At 34.7% G+C, this 17,336-nt stretch overlaps 1 protein-coding gene across 4 annotated transcripts in view; it reads left to right on the top strand.

Annotated features, from left to right (window-relative positions):
- The window catches only part of FAM13B (family with sequence similarity 13 member B), a 73,786-nt gene that overhangs the window by 24,217 nt on the left and 32,233 nt on the right, over positions 1 to 17,336 (top strand). For 2 of the 4 annotated variants that reach the window (XM_063084542.1, XM_063084538.1), the window contains exons 7-8: positions 1,490 to 1,585; positions 3,735 to 3,892. In XM_063084542.1, the coding sequence (XP_062940612.1) occupies positions 1,490 to 1,585; positions 3,735 to 3,892 (254 nt within the window). The remainder of the gene's footprint in view (positions 1 to 1,489; positions 1,586 to 3,734; positions 3,893 to 17,336) is intronic. The other 2 variants (XM_063084549.1, XM_063084545.1) reach the window with 1 other exon arrangement.

Genomic DNA, 17,336 nt, shown 5'->3' with positions numbered 1-17,336 from the left:
TTAAAATGAACTGATACATCTTTTCTGAATTATTCTTGTGTAAAAGAAAATGACAAGAAGAGGACAAATAGATATGCCTAAATCCTTAATGTCTGTTGATACCCATAAGAAATTCCATCTGTCGGGGAATTCTGACATGCCACCTTTCTTTCCTTTAAATTATGTTTTAGTTCAGTAGTTTTTAGAAAACATTTATAGCTGCTCAAAATTAAAGAGTTATACATCTGTTTGTGTCATTCATTTTCTACATTTCTAAGATTATTTGACTTGTATGAAATTGCTGATGCCAACTTGACCTATCTTGACTCTTCTAAAGTCTGTGAGGTATGCGTTGATTATGTTTTATGTTGTGGTGTAATTCTCTAATATTTCTATTATCTTGTGTTTTGCTCATGTATGCTGAAATATACCTATATCTCACATATATTACATCAGTTTTTGTTTTTTTGTGGGTTTTTTTGGTGGCTGACTTGTACACGGGTTGAACCCTGGACCATGATATTGTCAGCACCACATATTTTTGTATTTTTTTATGAACTAGGAAAATTGACTTAAATATATTGTGCTTTCCATGGAATATAACGGTAGTTAAGTTCAACGCCACCAGAAGGTAATGTTGAATTCTGCAAATTCGCCTGTGGATAGAAAAGAGGATGTTGTTAGCATATTGAACAGAATATGCTCAATAAATGAGGGGTAGCAGTTGGTCCTGAGAGACAGTGATGTATATTTAATTACCTTTTTTCTTTTTTGCTAGACAAATTTAAAAAGCTGTAACACTTTATATTTAATTTTCTTGACCCATGTTGCTAATTACCAGAATCTATTTTCTTACCTATTTTTATCATATTTCTGGATTATAACTGAGTTATAAGTAACAATAGTGATTTATGGTATTTTTTTGGGGTGTTTGGCCTGTACAGGGATCTGAACCCTTGACTTTGGTGTTGTAACACACTGCCCTCTAACCAACTGAGCTAACTGGCCAGCCCCAACATTTGTTTTATTTTTTTTTAAAACATCTTTGATAACTTCAATTTGGTTTGTTAGGCAGAATTGATAAGGTGTTTGAGTGAAAGTAAAATAGCCTCAAATTCAGCAGTTTGGTTGTGTTTTTAAGTTAGCCTAACTTAAATGCTTTTAATTTCCTGTCCACGTATTTAAAGATGTATGCAAACCTGGCCCATCTTGGCAGTGCTTTGGTTTTTTTCCTCATTTTGATATTTGAAAGAAGCGAAGTTTATCCAGCATTTTCTTCTTTTGGCGTTTCATCCCATTAATGCAAGTATTTGGCTGTTAGAACCTTCTCAAGGTAGTAGATATTTTTATTAATAGTGTGAGAGAGATGGCTAGAGATGATGAATAGGGAGTGTTTGAGAAATGACCCACAGTCAAGTGGACTTTGTATGGGATCCTTAAATGAATGAGAATCCAGTAGAGTGGTTTGAAGATGGAGGTGATAATTATGTTTCTTTATACGTTTGAGAAGGCAGGTAGCAGCGTTCTCCACAAGCTGGAGTCTGGAGAGCAGGCATTTCACGAGGCCCTAGAGAAGGGAATTACATCAGTCAAAGAAAGAAGAGATGTAAGTATGGATGAGGGTTTTCCATAAGTGGAGTTGAGGCAGCTTCATACATAGGGCAAGTTCAAAATAACCTATGAACAGAATAGAATGTTGATAAACAGAAGGTCAAGTTGACAAGAAGAGGATCAAGAAAAACTTTTGAAGATTAGTATGGGATGAGAGAACATTTAAATCTAAGTCAATTCATACCTCAGGAAGTTACATGGGGAGACCTGGGAGTTGGGAGGAGGGAGAATGAAAACCGACAGGCTGTTTGTGTTATATCTTAGATGATGCTTACTGGTAAAAATACTAGAGAATGTCAGTTAATTTACATAAAGCATATTGAATTGAATGTAATATATTCAGTATAATTTAGTATAAAGCTTTTATAGTTCCTAAGGTCTATTGACTGTAAACACAAAAGGATTTTTAAAAGGGTAGTGTATGTTAAAATTGTTGTACCTCTATACCAAAAATATGTGGACCAAATAATGTTCATCTATTCTCAGTTGAAAAGACCATCTTTAAAAATTTTTTGGTATTCTGCTGTGTGCCCAAGCTTTTATCAATCAGCCACAATAATTCTCATTTTTTTTGCCAGTGTTTTTCTTGTTTAGGTTACCAGGTGGATATTGATTAAGTACATTCTCTTGGCTTTCACTAATTATTAAATACACAGATGGGGAAAGGATAATTTTCCATTTGATCCACTTTATTATTTTTTTTCATTTGATCCACTTTAAAAACTGATCTGTCATTTGAGGTTTTCACCTTTGTGTATAAATCTTACCTCTTAGTTAATAACCACTTAGGTCAATGATGTTCAGTCTTTTTTTTGTCACCATTATACATGATATGGGATAGATGAGAGCTCCTGATTTAGGTAGTTTGAATGGTAGATACTCTCTTCATTTATTATAAAAAATGTTGCTACATATAGAAACTAGGATCTATTCCAGTTATAATGATAGTTATTATTGTTTATTATCTATAGATTCTGCTGAAGTTTACATATATTATTTAATCTTTTCAACCAGTTCTGTGAGATAGGTAGTACAGCATCTTCATTTTACATATAAGGCTTAGAGAAGTTAAGTAATTTGCCAGAGATAGTTAGGGGCAAGTAGGGATGTGTGACTCTTTCTGCCTCTAAAGTCTGACATTTAATTACTGTACAGTATTGTATTTTAATGTAGGCGATCTGTACTTGTTGATTAGGAGTGTGATAGAATATTACTGTATAATTACCTTTCTTTTGGTTGCAGTTTTATTTTCTGACAGTATTCTAGCAACTGTATTTGTATGTGCATCAGGAAAACACCACTGTTACACGTATTAGTAAACAAATTTATTCTAGGCTTTTGTTACTGCATTTGGCTAGAATGAATAAAAAGTATACTTTTATTGCTCAGTGTTTTTAATGGCTAATTTGAATTTATAAAAGATATTAAGACAATTTATAGGTAGTTTCTTAGTGATAACTTCAAAAATATTTTGCTGGTTTTTCTTCTCTAGTATTTCAGTGTTCTTTTTAATTAGAGTGATTAGTTATGTAGCCGGTTTGATGATGGAGGATATTTTACAGCCCCTGCCAGAAAGATAATTATAACCTGCAGTTGTACTTAATGGTCAAAGCATGAGTTCTTGTTGTAGGGTTCCATTTCTTCATGAAAAATTCAGTTTGAATCATTTAAAAGTTAGCCGACATTTTCTAATATGTAGCGAACACCTTAAAGCAAAATTTTTGTGCCCTTCTTTTTCCATACTTATTCTGCATTAAAATAATTTGTTTAATTCACCTAGAAATTAGATCAATTGGAAGTCTTTTGTAACTATTAGATTTACAAAACTGGTTAGAAAATGAAGCTTTCTTAATATTAAGTACAGTGTGTAGGCTTTTTCATAGTTTGCAGTCTTGTTCATATTCATAGTGATGTGCTAATGCAGTCATTACTTCCTGCTTCAAAATGTTATGTTTGTCTGGTTTACAATTTTATTTTGATATGAAAAAGTTGGTGGCTACTTGCTCCATAAGAGCGATTGGTCCTAGGAAATGAGGAAATAAAAAATGAGTTGTTTGTTAAAATTTTCTTAGAATGGTATGTCTTAGATGTGTCATTACCAGTTTCATTAAACTATAATTCCAAATTTCCTTTTATTTATAAAGGTTAATGAACTTTCTGAGGAGGAAGAGGAAGATGAAAAGCTGGAACATATAGAAGAACTTCCACAAGAGGGTGCAGAAAAATCAAACGATATGCCACAGGTGGTACAGTTAAGGATGACTGAAAATATCCTGGAATCAAATAGTGTTGCAGCAACAAGGTAATAATACTTCAGTTGAATGAACTTAAGTTTTTGACAATTTCATTCCAGATACAGACTCACTCAAGTACTAAACAACACAAATTGTAATTGTATGTGAAAGATTGGCATTTGTGTATGAAAAAGGAAAGAAGAAAATTTTAAAGAAGTGACCTTGTAAGGAATTTTCAGCTATTAGTGTTTATACATTTCTTCAAAAATATGACCTCTAGCATATATTTCTTCTTTAAGTTTGTTTTTGTATTAGCTTGTTAGTGGGATTGGGTAAAATTTCAGAATCTTTGATGTAGGAGAAGGAGACAGTGGCTAAATTGACTTGTATGTCCAGCTTCTAAGCTGCAGCTAGATTGAACTAGGCTGTAAGGATGGAACTCTGTGATCCATTAAGATAGTACTTTCCAATCCTTTTCATGTATAAAACATCAATATTTATATAGCATGCTCGGTAAATTCAATTAATGTGGTAGGCTGGAGGCACTGTCCCAGCATATATTGGACACACTATTTAGCAAGCTTTAGAGAATTCAAGAACTCCCCACACATAGCTCTAGGTTTGCTAAATTCTGTGCTCGTTCTCTGTAAAGCTCCATGGTTACAACTCTTTCTAATTAGGGAGGCACAGCTATATATTTAGTCTACTAGATATTTTTCATTAGATTTGTGTTCAGTGAAATGGTGGTGAAAAAGCCAGAGGTGTTATTAATTTGAGTCAGAAAACAAAATGCGATTTAAAATTAACTGGTAATATCTAAGGGAGGAGCTATCCAATGTCATTTAGAAAAATTATGAAGTAATCAAAATGTATACAAAATCAAAATACAACTATTACATTTTTCTGTGGGCCCTTTGATCTTTATATTATGTATGATTTCTTCAAACGTGATTATAATTACGATATATTAAATGTTTATTCACTCTTGCCTGATTTGTAACATTTTGTTTACGCTTTTCTGTGTGTCTACATTACCTTCTAATTTTTTTTTTTTGGTGGCTTCTTAACTATATTTTCATTATATATTAAGATATTATTAACTATATATTAAGATATTTAACTATATCTTAACTATCATTCTTTTTTCTGGACATTGTGAGTTGTTTCAGCTAGCTTGTCAGTACTGTACTACTGAAAAAACCTTTGTTTTTTGGTCGTCTTCATTCTTTTGAATTATTTGGTTAGATTTAATGGGCTCAAAAAATGAACTATGGGTGAAGTATGGGTTTTGGTAAGTATTTCCAGATTACTTAAAGGGCTTGACCCAATTTACATTGCCATTAGCAATATTTTCTTGAGAACTTGATAACACTAGATTTAAATGGGTATTCTCTTAATAACGTGGTTACTAGCTACTTATGATGTAGACATTAAAATTAAATAAAAGTTAAAAATCAGTATCACAGTTTTACTATCCATATATCTAGTGCTCAGTAGCCATATGTGGCAAGTGACTCCATGTTGGACAGTGCAGATATAGAGTACTTCTATCATTGCAGAAATTTCTTTTGGACAGTGCTGATTTAGAGGAGTGAATTCATTAAGTATTTTTATTTATTTAATTACCAGCAAGGTTAATTATTGTTTCAAATGGGTGTTACTAATAGTTTTTTCTCTTTGATCATCTGTCTAATTTTGTAGAGGATCCTCCTTTCCCCAACACACTCATTTTAGAAAGATTCATTGGAAATTTAGTGGTTGTCAGGATTCTTTAATTGCAAGTCATAGAAACAGACCCTGGTTACTGTAAAGAAAAAAAGGTAATTTGTTAATAAGAAGGATGCTGGATAGATTGCAGAATCAAAAGGAAAAGCAAATATGTAACATGTGCAGCTCTGTGGAATTTAGTAAGACAGGGTCATGGAACAATCTCTTTAGCATGTGACTATTGCTGTGAGAATTCCAACTATATCCTTCTGTCTGTCATTCTGCACAAGATGATTAGATTTCTCCAGGGCAGTGGGGAGGGGGTCTTCCCTAAATTGGGTCAGGCATCTATTCCCCTGGCCAGTGTAGAACTGGTCATTGTAATTTATGTGTCTGCCAGGACCATGTGGAATGGAAGGAGGAGCTGGATTCCCACAGGACAACAGTGGGCTATTATCAAAAGAAGTAGGTATGGATATTGGGCAGCAGAAACAGATGTGTCTACCACAGTGGTCTTCTAGATTTACTGATAGTATTTATATATATATTTCAGTTAACATTTATACATTTCCTTTTTATTTTAGTTTTGGCTGATTGATTGTATAAAGGTTAAAAAGTGCATATGACTACTTTTTTTGTGGTATCTATTGCTTTATTAATTAAACATTATAGTTAGTACAGTACTTTTCAGGTATATAAAGCCCTTTACATCTCATCCTGGTTGAGAAAGCTGCTGTTTTTTAGTTGAGATTTACTTATTTATGCAAATGTTAAGAATTTAACTCTTGTTTCTCTTTAAAGTAAAAATACCCATAGTACCTTTAGACTGTTTCCAGTTTTTATTCTGATTTGTTATTAAAGATGCTTTTGTTAAATTTTTTTAAATTACCTATTTTTACATTTATTTTCATGCAACTTTATTTTTGCAGATATTATTACAGCTAGAGATAGACACCAAAGATGATATTTATAGATGTGTCCTCTGCTTAATTAAAAGTAAATCAAAATGTATACATTTCATAAGTGCTTAATAAAGATGAGCAAATGAAAAACTGAAGCAGAATGAAGCATACAGCTAGTTAGAGGAAACAACTGCTTTTGATTGGCTTTTCAGAAAGAATGATTAGGTTTAGATGCCAAGATCTTTTTTTTTAAAGTTGTCTTTTTGAGCTGTATTATTTCTGATCAAGCAATCCACTTAAGCTACTCGTTTTCTTAACATATAAAAATACATCACTGAGTCCAGTTGATTTGATTAGTACTACATATTGATTATTTTAAAAAAATTCAAATCATTTCATTCCTTTGCTGAAATCCCTTCAGTGTGTTCACACTTTACAGTAGAAGCCAAAATTCTTAAATGACCTATAAGATGCTGTGTACACAATCTGCTTCCCCCCACCAACTGCCTTACCTTTTTTTTTTTTTTTTTAAATCTCTTGGCTGCCTTCCCTTTGTTCTTTCTCCTCTGGCCATAGCAGAATTCCTCAAATTCACTAGTCATGTTTCACCTTTGAGCCTTTGCATTGACTGTTGCTTCTGTCTGGATAGATGTCCCCTTAGATATCTGCATAGTTCTCTCACGTCTCTCAATTCTTTGCTCAAATGTCACTTTCTCAGTGATGTCTTCCCATCTCCTATTCTCCCTAAATAGACTCTATTCTATTTTGTCCATAACAGTTATGATCATGTAACATATAGTTATTATTGTCCGTTTTCCAGTACTAGAATGTAAACCCCATGACAGCAGGATTTTATTCACTCATGTATTTATAACACTTAGAATAGTGTTTACCACAGAATAGGCACTCAGTAAAATGTTAAATGTTGAATAATTGGTTATTTAAAAGCAAGATCAAGTTTTCTTGAATGCTTAATTTAATATGATTAAAATTACATACAGGAAACCTTTGAACAACACAGATTGAGCTGCACAGGTCCACTTATATGTGGATTTTTTTCCCAATAAGTACAGCTGGCAGAACCCACATAAACAGAGGGCTGACTTTTCATATATGTGGGTTCTGCAGGGCCAGCTGTTACACATGAATTTTCAACTGCAAGGTGGGTCAGTACCCCAATCCCTGCGTTTGTTCAAGGGTCAACTATATAGCAAATGTGTCAGTGTTCTGGGACAGAAGAATGTAAAATACATTTTTTGATTATCTACCTTGGATAAAAGAAAAGTAAAGTAGTAATTTCCCTAGAATGCATAGGGCCGAGTATACAGGGAGCTCTTAATAAATTTATTCTAAGGAGTTAGTGGGTACTGTACTGCATGAGACTGGAGGTCGAACTTTTAGTAACTAATGTGTTATGTTTTTAAGGATTTCTGTGAGGTAGTTTGCAAACATATACTGGAAGTATTAGGTAGTACTTTGCATTTCTCTGCAGAAGTAACCTAGGAAGGTATATTAGAAACTCAAGGGAAATACACATTTAGTGATGGTTTAAATTAGCACTTCTTGAACTTTTTGATCTCACATCTTGTACTGTAAAAAATGATTCGAGGACTCCAGAGAGCTTATGTTAATATGGGTTATACCTGTTGGCTTTTACAGTATTAAAACATAAAACTGAGCATATTTAACTGCTGGGACTGTTTCTTTGCTGAGTTTTACTTTGAAGGACACTTGTGTTTGTAGCTAAAATATAACTATGACCTCATTTTTTTAATTGATAAATGCCTTTTTTCCTTAGTTTTAAATCAGTGGTTCCCAAATTTTTTGGTTATACAACCTCCTTACATGCTTAAAAATTATTGAGGACCCTAAAGAACTTTTGTTTTTCTGTGAGTTTTATCTATTGGTGTTTACTATATTAGGAATTAAAACTAAGAAATGCACTTAGTTTTTTAAAGCAGCAATAAACCCATTACATGTTAATGTAAAATTTTTTAAATGAAAAGTAACTATGTTTTCTAAAACTCCTTCACCTTCACCTTTTTTAGTAGTACCGTTTTTACATTTTTATAAATCTAATGTCTGGCCTAATGGATTTTCATATTTTCTTCTGCATTTAATCTGTTGTTGCAGTGGTCTGAATGTTTGTGTTCTCCTAAATTCTTATGTTGAAATTTTAACCCCCAAGGTGATGGTATTAGGTTGTGGGGCCTTTGGGAGGTGATTAGGTCATGGGGGCGGGGGCCTCATGAGTGGGCATAATACTCTTATAAAAGAGGCCTGAGGGAGACCCTGTGAAGACACAGTGAAAAGATGGCTGTCCTTGAATGGGCCCTCACCAGACAGGAATCTGCTGGCTCCTTGATCTTGGACTTCCCAGCCTTCAGAACTGTGAGAAATAAATTTCTGTTTATAAGCTATCTTGTTTGTGGTATTCTGTTATAGCAGCCTGAGTGGACTAAGACAGAAAATTGGTGCTGAGAAGTGGAGGTGTTGCTGTAACAACTACTTAAAATGCGGAAGTGGCTTTGGAACTGGGTAATGGGTAGAGGCTGGAAGAGTTTTGAGGTGCATGCCAGAAAGAGCATATGTTACTGTGAATGGACTGTTAAGGGTGATTCTGGTGAAGGCTCAGAAAGAGAGGGAGGAGGGTTGTAGAGAAAGCTTCAGTCTTCTTAGAGAATACCTAAGTGGTCATGAACTGGATGTTGGTAGAAATACGGATGGTAAAGGCCGTTTTGATGAGTTCTCAGGTGGAAATGATGAACATGTTATTGGACAATGGAGGAAAGGTAATCCTTGTGATAAAGTGACAAAGAACTTGGTTGAATTGTGTTTGTGTTCTAGTGTTTTGTGGAAGATAGAACTTGGGAGCCATGAAATTAGAGAAATTTGGCTGAGGAGCCATCTAAGCAAAGTATTCATGAAGCTGCCTGGTTCTGCTTGACTGTGAGGGAGTGAACACCAAGGAGGTGGCCAAACTACCATCTGATAAGGAGATTAGACAGCCATCTAAACAGAAGGCAGGACTTATTGTCCAAAACAACAGAAGAATGACACTGAAGGCAATTCAGAAATCATCAGGGCTGATACTATGAGCACAGGCCTAGAGTGTAAGGGCATGGAGTTAGGGGGGGGGTGCGGTTGCAAAGGAGGGGCCACCAGTGCCAGTGGGACCTTGGGGACCTAGGCAAGTGCCCAGAATGTCTGGCACCATGCTCCTCGGTCACACCAGATGCAATTCCAGTGTGACAGAGATAGCACCATCTCCACCAGAGTACAGAGTGCATGAGCCCTGGGGTGTGTGGCTACCTCCACCTTTTGAAGGATGGAGCTTGCCTCTCTGACTTGGGCAGAGAACCATGGTGGAGAGGGGTATGGTATATTGGTCATTTGGAAAACATTGCTTTAGTGAGTTATGTAGATCTTCCAAATGTTGACACATTTGTTATATAGTGTCAAAAGTTCACATTCTTTAATATCATCGATTGTATCAGATGTTGTTGAGCTTATGGTGGAGGATACAGGTTTTCCAGAATTCTGAGTTTTGCTTGAAAACTCAAATTTATCATACTGTCAGTTTTTCTTAATGTGGCATTCTTACTCATTTTTGAGAAAATGTCTGCCAGATATTCAAGTTGGGATAACCTTGGTGTATCTCTGTCAGTCTGTCTTTCAAGTAAAAATGGTGTTCCATGATAAAAGTGGCTAGTTTAGCTTCTAACTCAAATAAGACAAGCTATGCTGCAGAAGCATTTTATGTGTATGGTCATTTGTTGCTTAACAACATGGATACATTCTGAGAAATGTGTCATTAAGTGATTTCATCATTGTGCAAACATCATAAAGTGTACTTACACAAACCGAGATGATATAGCCTACTGCTCACCTAGGCTATATAGGTTTAGCCTGTTGCTCTGACCACCATTGTATATGCGGTCCGTTGTTGACTGAAATGTCATTATGCTGCAAATGACTATACTTCCCATTTCTTCACACTGAGTATTAAAAAGAAATGTATTCAAGGGATGAGATAAAATTAATTTTTTACTGCTGCTTCAAGGACTGGCTGGCCCCTTTTTTGAAAAGTTGCAAGTGGGTGGTGATAAAGAATGCAGTGGCCACAGTACAGTTTGATTCCACTTGCCTGGACTTGTGCTAAGACCCCCCGCAAGCAGTTTTTTTTTTTAACTACTGATTTTGCATCATTATTGTTAGAAGAAAAACTTCCCAGAAAATAAATTTAACAGTTTATTTGAGCATTAAAGGATTTATGAATCAGCCAGCACTCAAAACCGGAAGAGATTCAGAGTGCTTTGCTTTAGCAGTGTGAGCAGCAGCCCTTTTATAGGCTGAATGTGGAAGCAAAGTAAAGAAATTATTTGATTGGCTAGGCATTTGCCTTGTTTGGGTATGATCTGGTGGAAAGTCTCGAGTTAGAGGCCAGTTGGAGGTTTTTGATTGGTTAAGTTTAAATTTCATTTTATTGTTGACACTGGGCTTCAGTTTGCTTACTTAGGAACCCAAGATGCTGGAGCCATTTCAGCCTATGGCCGCTCAATTTAAAAAGATTTTTTAACATAATGCAAATATCAGTACAGTGAAAAAGGCAAATATAAAAGTTTTTTTGACCTTTCATAGAAAGTATCTGGGGAACACTCAAGTTTACAGACTACTCTTTGAAAACCAGTGGTTTAAATATTTGAGTATGAGTTGTATTGATTAGTTTATTTATGCATCTATTATTTCTGTTAGTTCTTTGCCATCAGCTATATTTTGTTAAGATTCAAGCTGAGTTTGGAGTGGGAAAAATGGTGGGATTTGGGTATGATGAGCAGCCTGTGATGCACAAAAATAGCAGTAGCTTTGGTTGATCCTGAGGCTCAGTTTTATACATGAAGGCCATGGAAACCTCAAGATTGTTTCTAAATTGTTGCTTTATATTCACGTAATTTAGATAAATATCACATATTTAGATAATATCACTTAGCTTGGTATTTAAATATTCATATTTTAGAAGAATCTTTACCTTTAAAAAATTTAAAGAGATAGGAGAGTTCTAAAAGATTTCTTAACTCTTTCCCCTTGTTGCTCCATAATCTTTTTCCTGGTCTGTATTAGAAAGTTTTATTTTGGCTTGAGGCTTAGGTAATTTTTAATTTATATTCATGCTTACAGAACCACAAATCAAAAAAACGGTTACTTGGTATAATAAAGTTCATTAAAGTATGCTTTTAATGCTTGATAAAATTTGGAACTTAGAATGAAAAATTAATATTCTCTTTGGGACATTGCTGATGCTAGGGCTTCATCCTTGTGAGTTCATTCATTTCTGATGGTTCAGTTTTAGATGAGGTGCAGGAAAGAGTGTAAGTGATTTGGGGGAGAGCTCTGAGTTTAGAGTTTTGAGATTGGTCTCCACTTCATTCTGTGAATGTCTTATTATTGAGAAAATGTGCCTTCAGCTGACTAGAGGGGCATGAGAACTATAGTATTATCTTTTTCTTTTTTATCTTCCATTGAATCAGGTTGCAAAATATTTCAGTTGACAGATTTTTATCAATTCATCACATTTTCATTATCTAGGTTCCACTTAAGAGTGTAAAGAGGAAGAAGTTGTACATTGGGGGGAGTGTCAGAAATGGGTGGAAAAAAGTAGAATTTATGCTGCGGGTCGTAAGAAATTTTTGTTAGAATAAAAAAAACTTTTTAGGTACCAAAGTGGGGGAAAAAAAGAAAGACTGAAAGCTATTTCCTAGGAAAATAAATGAAGTACCAGAGCATGATAGATATCGATAGGTTCCCTTCCTCCCTTCTCCTGGCCTATAAGTGATGTGTCTGATATTTTAAAGACTTATTATATATAAGTTATTGACTTTTTGGAATAATTAACCATTAATACTTTCTGAAATTGGATGATACGTGAACAATAATACTCTACCTATTTTGCATCTGTTTCAGCAATTTTTTATTTGTAGTAATTTGTACCCCTGGGTATAGTAGTATAACTGATGAAAACAGATTGTCTTTTCTGCTTCTGTTGGGTTAGGCTTAAATATTTTTGTAGGAGTTTTAGCCAGATTATTAAATTTGTTCCCCTTTCCCCACTTCCTGAAAAGTTGCAAAGTACTTAGGAAGAAAATTATGGACTGTTGATTCGGTGCCTTCTTGCCAATAATGACCTCGTTGCATTCTGCTTCTGTTTAGACTGCAGAGTGTATGTAGCACAGCTCTATTTAGGAGGATTCAGCACTGATAATTGCTCAGCAGTTTTTTTAATCCCATAACCATCCTTTACTGTGTTTGAAGTGAAATCTCTTTACTTGATGTTTTTGTTAGGAGATGCCAGGGTATTCAGAATGACTTCCAAGGCTCTGTTACAAAGGTAAAGTGATCTTTATCAGAGTTAATTAAGGCTGAGCTGCAGTACTAATTAAATACCTGCAATTGGGAAATTAAAATAACAGTAGTTCCCTATGATACTGTATTTGAATTACCAAAAAATCGCAATTGGAATAAATCGTTGCAACTTGACTTTATATTCTCCAGAAGATTATGTGATTGCAGGCAGATTTAAAAATAGAGTTAACAGCAGAAGAGATGGAAGGTCTAGGAATGACTAGAGCCTTTAATATTATACTGATGTTAAAATATGTATGTCCCTTGTGATTTATTGTTTGTCCTTTTAATCTGGTCTTTCTTGTCTGGGATTTGATGGACACAGCATTTTTAGGTGGTTTTTAAATGGCATTTGCCTTTAGTACCTAAGTAATTTGACCTGAAATCTGTCAGCAATTATTTTTCTTGTGTCTTTATTAATCAGAACTCACATCCTGTGATATCTATTCTGTTTATCTGCAGACACGTTTCTATATTGCTAAATCCTTTTTTAAAAAAATTTAATTTTATTTTGTCAATATATAATGTGGTTGATTATTGTGGCCAATTACTGAAACCTCCCTCCCTCCTCCCGCTCCCCCCTCCCTCCCAACAAACTCCTTTCTGTTTGCTTGTCCCTCCAACTTCAAGGAATTGTAATTGTTGTGTCTTCTTCCCTCCCCCCCGTTTTTGTGTGTGTATGTGTGTGTGTGTGTGTGTGTGTGTGTGTGTGTGTGTGTGTGTGTAAATAAATAAATAAATAGATAGATAAATCCTTTTTACATTCATAGGTTTGTGTAAGCCCTGGTTGTACATGAGGGCTTTTTATCCATGGAATTTGGCTAAAGTATGAAAATAAAGAGTAATTAAATTCTTTGAAATCTGAAAACTGAATCAGTTCTCTTCCTTCAGAAACTCAGAGAACAAAGTTGTACTGTCAGTTTTGTGTATAGCCTTGTGGTTGACCGTCTGATTATTAAACTACAAAATCTATTTGAATTGTTTACTGTGGCTGTGTGTGGGGGGAGGGTCCTTATTAAAAGGAGCTGTTTATTTGATTGTCCCAGCATATTCTACAGGGATAAAGAATCTGTACTGTTGCACTAATAATCTAGCTTACTGATCACTACTTTTATACATAATTGTATTTTTCAGTAGCATTTAAAGAGCTAGGAAGCAAAAAGATCAACTACCTTGCCTATTCATCCAATTTAAGACTATCAAAACTTTTGTCTCTTTTTGTGGCTCCTTTGGATAACTGGAAATTCTGTTAAACTTTAGTCTTTTTGGAGGCTAGATATAGGGCCGAGCCCGTGGCGCACTTGGTAGAGTGCTGCGCTGGCAGCGCGGCGACGCTCCCGCCGCGGGTTCGGATCCTATATAGGACTGACCGGTGCACTCACTGGCTGAGTGCCGGTCACGAAAAAAAAAACGCCAAAAAAAAAAAAGTTCAGTGGAGGCTAGATATAGATGTAGGCCAGTGTTTCTCATTTCTCAAACTTACTGGTATGAGTAAGAATCGTCATTGGTGGTTGTTAAAAACGTAGACTCTTGGGTCCTACCTTGGAGGTTTGGGGTAGGATCCTGGAATCTACCTTTTTTAAAAGCTTTGTTTTTCCTTTTAAATTGGGAAATAAATCATACATACAGAAATGGGTATAAAACAAATGTAAGCAAAACAAGGTAGTGAAAAGCAGGTATCCATGTATCCACCACCTACTTCTAGAAATAAACACTGACAGCACCCCAGTAGTACTCAAAATTCTGATCCCTTTCCTCCCCACTATGGTGACCAGCGTGCTGACTTTATAGCAGTTACTTCCTTGTATGTTTTGGAGCTTTAGGAAAATGAAATCAGACTGTGTATAAATTTTTGGTCCAATTTCTTTCACTACACATTTTATGTGAAATATGTCTGTGTTGTTGCATGTCACTGTGGTTTGTTCATTTGATTTTTGTAAAGTGTTCCGTTGTATGATTATACCATAATTATCTATTTTACTTTTGGTGGACAATTGGATTGTTTTGACTGTTAGACTATTATTCATAATATTGTGTATATTCTTGTACACATCTTCTGGTGTACATGTGCATGCATATGAAGACATATACCTGTCTTCAACTTTAGTAAATATTGCCAAGTTATTTTCCAAAGTGCATATTCCAGTTTACATCCCCTCTAGCACTGTGAGAGAATTCCCATTGCTTCACATTCTTGCCAACGCTTGGTATTAACAAATCTGGTGGCTGTATAATAGTATTTCATTGTAATTTTAATAAGATCCATCCCCTTTTCATTTGTGTATTGACTGATTCCTAGTTTTGTGAAATGCCTGCTCAAGTCTGTTGCCCAGTTTTCTGTTGGGTTGTATTTTCTTGTTGGTTTTTGGAGTTTTAAAAGAACATATATATTCTTTTTCAGGAGGCTTTTTTACGTGTATTGTAAATATCTCTTTTTTTTGCTATTTCCTTTTCATAGTGCCATTTCCTTCTCATAGTGTGTCTTCTGATGAATAGTCCCTATCATTCTTTTCCTTCTGTGGTTAATGGTTTTTGTGTCCTGTATAAGAAATCTTTTCCTAAATATACATTCCTATATTATCTTCTAAAAGCTATATCATTTTACCTTCATGTTTAGGTCTACAATTGACCTGGAATTGATTTTGTCTCTGGTTTGTGAGGTGGGGGCCAAGTTAACTTTTTCCATATGGATACCAAATTGTCCCAGTACTTGTTTTTGAAAAGACTGCCCTTTCCCTGCTTTGTATAGTACCAGCTTTGTTCTAAATTGAGTGGATATGCATGGGTCCTTTTCTATTCCATTTGTCTGTCTTTCTATTCTTGCGTTAATGCCATATTGTCTTATTTACTTTGACTTTATGGTAGTTGAGGTCTGGGGTAAGGTCCAGATCTCCAATAAAATAATGCTGTCATTCCAGGGGATTCTGGTAGAGGTGGTCCATGGATGACATCCCTGCTCTAGAGATGCTCTAAGAGAGCCCCCAAATTCTGGCCTAATCTATATTAGTCTATGTGTATAATTATAAAAACACATTATTAAATGTAGCCATTTTGTTACATAGTTGCACATACAAAAACACTTTCCCATGTTACTTCCTAATATTTATGAACATCAATGATTTCAAAACAGTTCGTTGACTATGTACACCTAGTCCATTTTATATATTTATCTGCTGTTATTTCTTTCTTAAAAATAATTCTGCAAATATAGTAAAATGTTAATTATGGAATCTAGATGGTGGGTCTATAGATGTTCTTGTGTAATTTTTTTCAGCTTTTCTGTATTTTTGAAAATTTTTATAGTAAAATATTGGGGAAAAGGTGCTGCAGAGAACACCTTATGGTATAAAGTCCCCTCACCAACCCTTGTTTGTACTTAGGATAGGTTTTGGTAGATTTCATAGACCATTTTGATAGAGTCTCAGAGATAGAATTTCTGAGTCAAAGAATGTGAACAGTTTTGGAGCTCTTTCAAAAACATTGCCAGTTTGATTTCCATAAGAGTTTTTTACTCATTAACCTTCTCACCAGCAACATGAATGTCACATTTCATAGCCTTTATCAGCATAGTATATGAACATAAGCAAAAAATATATATTAATTTAATTTTAATCCTTTTTGAATTTTGCATTTCCAGTTAGGTCAGTTGTTTTTCTTTTAATTATTTGATTCTTTATGAAGTGTCTTTTCTACTAGCATTTTGGTGATAATCTAATCTGACAAAAAAGGGTGAGAAAATTCCTCTGGAGAATAAGCAGGTGACTAACAATGCCAAATATGAGAAAGAACAGAGAGAGGCTATTAACTCTACCAAAAATTAAACATGGTATAAGCCTTTGTAACAGACAGATGGAATAAGTAGTTGGGAATTAGAACTTTTTCAGAATTTGGTATGAGATAAAGCAAACTCACCAGAAATCACAAATTAAATGGTGAGCAGAAGGTGTTGGATTTATAAATTTTTCTCACACCATTCAGTATACTGCATTGTCAATAGATTACAGTTATGTATTAAAAATAAAATGAATATTTCTCAGTAGGTAAGGAAACAGCTAAATTTAGTAGAGGTTGATAATATTACCAAGGAAAATATAACATTACACCGCATAAAAATTTAACTTTTATAATTAAATAGCAACTCATAACTGAACTTTAAATAGTAAATTAGTGCAGCAAAATATCAGAAAAAGATCTAATAGCATAGTTGACATTAGGACTCTTCAGGGAAAGCCTCATTTATCTTTTTTGCTTTTTGCTTTTTTTCTGCAGAAGTCACAACATATTTAACTTTTAATTCACATGGAACCCCTAGATAACACCAAGGTCAGGGGTTTAGAACCCCTTACCCCGCCAGCCACCAAAAAAAAAAAAAAAAAAGAAAAGAAAAGATAAAAGAAACTATTAGAAACAAACTGATGGCTACACTCTTCTTTGTGTGTGTATGTGTGGTTTTTCTCCCAGAGTTTTCCTGATTTCAAAAATGAAGTTCCAAAAAACTTCCTTT

Source organism: Cynocephalus volans, chromosome 2, assembly GCF_027409185.1.
Source record: "Cynocephalus volans isolate mCynVol1 chromosome 2, mCynVol1.pri, whole genome shotgun sequence".
Taxonomy (NCBI): domain Eukaryota; kingdom Metazoa; phylum Chordata; class Mammalia; order Dermoptera; family Cynocephalidae; genus Cynocephalus; species Cynocephalus volans.
The sequence above is the reverse complement of the archived record's forward strand: the minus strand, read 5'-3'. Positions and strand labels throughout refer to the sequence as shown.